We start from the raw sequence: 3,410 nt of genomic DNA on the forward strand, positions 1-3,410 counted from the left end.
AAAAAAAAAAAAAAAAAAAAAGTGATAAAGTCTACATTTATTAACCTAAAAAATGCTCACAAGACTGTTAATTGCAAATATAATTGCATTTGTTTGTGCACGTGGGTGTTTTTGTTCTGTGTAATTCAGGGACTGGTTAGACCATGTGTATGTACTCACACCCATATGCATGTACGCATGTCTCTGTCTCAGAGAGCACGTATCCGAATGTTAGCAGGGCTACCTATTCATAGTAGGAAGCTGGGGGATTCTGTGTGGGGAGGGTTGTGAAGAACTAGTGTAGGTGCTTATCTGTATTTTCTAATTTTCCTACAAGGATTTTCAATTCCTCACGTGTTTAAAAGTTATAAAAAGTGCTTTGTGCACTGTACATTTTAACAGTTGTAACTGTAATAGCTGTCCTGAGCACACAAACCAAATGGGCTAGGGGCAGGCAGGCAAGGCCCTGTGGGTCTGGGCTCAGTGACAGGCCTGCCATCATACTGGGGCTCTCCATGGAGCCTTTCTGTCCCTGGTCTCCTGAGGCCTTTGTGTTCAGAGGTGGTCAGAATGAATGTTTTCGCTGAACTTGTTCAACAGCCCAAGAACAGGGTAGAGGTCTCTGCATGGACTGTGTGCCTAACTTGGGGTGCCAGCTCCTGACTGGCCCTGATCCTGCTCCTTGTTGCCACAACCACAGGGATCCCTGTCCACTTTGTTTTCCTTTCTTCACTAGCAGCTCACCAAAGTGTCCCCTCCCACCACTGTGCAGCTAATGGGCACAGGCGCGGCCGCCGTCCCTCAGCACCAGGGTCACACTGGACATTAGGCCTGAAGGGCACCAAGGCTCTTGGAGAGCAGGCCCTTGCCCCAGGGCAGGGGCCTTTGAATCTCCATTGCTTCCCTGAGCCTGGGCAGAGGGATGGCAAGCTTTAACAGAGAAGTTGAGATGAATTTGGAAAGACAAAACAGGACAAAATGATTCCATTTTTACAAAATGCACTTATCAAGAGGCAGGAGCTCACATGTCACTTTGTGCATTATTGTGAGAAGGTCAAACGGCAGAAACATACAGAAAGGATAAGAGAATTGAACACTTTAAATAATTTGGTGAGAGGACAAATGATACAGAACATTCAGTAGAAGTGACCGTTGGAAACGAGACTTTAACAGCATTGGTGACTACATCGAAGGAGACGGGAAACCAGGTTTCTTATCCTTTCTTTTGGTATGTGAGGAAGGGGGCTGCCCAGCAGTGCCTGAAACAAGGCATCGATCAACAGTAGACACTTTTAGTTCCAGGTTTCATTCTGCAAACACGCCTGCTGCCTCAGAATCAGAACATCATTAGGATGAGGTTGCCAGGGCACACTGACAGCTGTCACAATAAAACACTCATTTGACACTTTGCTCATAAGAGCAAATTGTGTCGACTGCTAGAGAAGCAGCAGAGCAGACCAGTGCAACCTGCAGACGCGTTGCTTCACTCAAGTTTGGAAATGTACAGATATTGATATATACACAACAGCAACAGCAGATGCCTGCTGAGAAAGCACTGGCCCTAAGTCACACCCACAGCCAGGCAGGTGGCCAAGGGGACACCGCATGTCACAGCTGCATCCTAGCTTCCCATTTAGCTGCCTGACCCCTGGCTTGCCCACCAGTCTAACAGTTTTCCCAGGAGTCCTGCTTAGAAAGTCCTTCTAGCTCTTCCCCCCGAACCGTATGTTACAAGAGAACCCTGTCTGAATTTGATAGTGCCAATGGTTTGACTGCTTTGTCAAACTCGAGTGTGACGGCTGGCGTCAAGGGGCTCATGCAGGGTAGGCCCCGTGGGCAGACGCGCAGGGTACCAGCTCATCTGCAGTTTACACGGGCCAGGACAGGCGGGGCGCGCGGTCTGGCTACAGCACTCACCTGCGCATGCACTCCAGGGCCTGCGTGAAGACCTGTGGGGCCATGCCGTGCTCATGCTGCAGGATCAGGCACTGCTCCAGTGTCACTGACATGGCCGTACGGTCCTTGGCGCTCTTGCAGCTGGTGAACCGGACCCCATTAAGGCGACGGCAGATCTGCCAACAGAAACATGGGTCATACTTAGGAGGCAAGGCTCCCCAGAAAGGCAGCACCCTTGACACACAGGAGAGGCTCCCAACTGGCCCAGCAAGGGCACAAACAGGAACTCAACACCCAGGCCTGGCCAGACACTTCAACTGTGTTCCCCAACTCCATGCCCTGCCAGAGCTGGTAACAGAAACCAAGTCACTTACAGACACCAGCCCTTTTGGGGGCCTGCTGTCATCCCTGCCACCCCTTATGTGGCCTGCCTTCTCCCACAGGACACTCTCATAGTCTGCTGTCCCCTTGCAAACCATGCCTGGACCCTCTTGTCATGTTCAGCTCTTCACTGCTGATCCCTGAGGGAAAGAGGGTGACAAAGATGACCCACTCGGGGCCGGGCACGGTGGCTCGCGCCTGTAATCCCAGCACTTATGGAGGCCGAGGCGGGTGGATCACAAGGTCAGGAGCTCGAGACCAGCCTGGCCAAAAATGTTGAAACACCATCTCTACTAAAAATACAAAAATTAGCTGGGTGCAGTGGCATGCGCCTGTAATCCCAGCTACTCAGGAGGCTGAGGCAGGAGAATCACTTGAACCTGGGAGGCGGAGGTTGCAGTGAGCCGAGATTGTGTCATTGTACTCCAGCCTGGGTGACAGAGTGAGACTCTGCCTGAAAAAAAAAAAAAAAGATGACCCACTCGGGAAGCCAGAACCACTCTCAGGATGCCCACAGTCCCAGGCCAGGTCTCCCTGAAAGGCAGGGGACAGACCTACTATCTCTACTCTCCTTCACATCCACAGACATGAGCAGGTCAGAAGTTCCACTGCCCTTTGGCCACTTCCTGAGCACCAGACCCTCCAGGCCTCCTCCCGCCATCCTCTCCTCACTGCAGAGTTAATACCAGCACAATTCCCTCCTCACAGCTGAATGGCTCACAGAGTAGGGGACTGGCAAAAGGCCACTTGAGTGCACCTCCTCTCCCCTTGGGGAGATTTCAGGGCATTTTCTCTGCACCACTAGATACAATCCCAAGCACACAGTCACCAAATCCAGTAAGCTCTGAAATGAAATAATTTTTTTTTATTGTAAATTTTGTGGCAGTCTCATTTTGCAGCACAACCAGACCTGAGCTGATATGAGACCACTTATAATCTTTACTTTTTATGTAAATATTCACACTTTTCAGTGTGGCAATAACATGAGTTTGATTGTTGAGTGCTGCCCCAGGCTTCCTGGGGATGTTAAATCCTATATGTATACCATGGTACACATATGCGATGTGCACCATATTACTTTTTTTTTTTTTTTTTTTGAGACACAGTTTCGCTCTTGTTACCCAGGCTGGAGTGCAATGGCGCGATCTCGGCTC

At 50.1% G+C, this 3,410-nt stretch overlaps 1 protein-coding gene across 15 annotated transcripts in view; it reads right to left on the bottom strand.

The window, feature by feature from the left end:
- INPP4A (inositol polyphosphate-4-phosphatase type I A) overlaps window positions 1-3,410 on the bottom strand; it is a 148,310-nt gene that overhangs the window by 11,022 nt on the left and 133,878 nt on the right. For all 15 annotated transcript variants that reach the window (XM_037736934.1, XM_037736933.1, XM_017524048.2 and 12 more), the window contains one exon: window positions 1,897-2,051. In XM_037736934.1, coding sequence (XP_037592862.1) covers window positions 1,897-2,051 — 155 coding nt within the window. The remainder of the gene's footprint in view (window positions 1-1,896; window positions 2,052-3,410) is intronic.

The sequence above is a fragment of the Cebus imitator genome, unplaced genomic scaffold (assembly GCF_001604975.1).
Source record: "Cebus imitator isolate Cc_AM_T3 unplaced genomic scaffold, Cebus_imitator-1.0 Scaffold31, whole genome shotgun sequence".
Lineage (NCBI taxonomy): Eukaryota > Metazoa > Chordata > Mammalia > Primates > Cebidae > Cebus > Cebus imitator.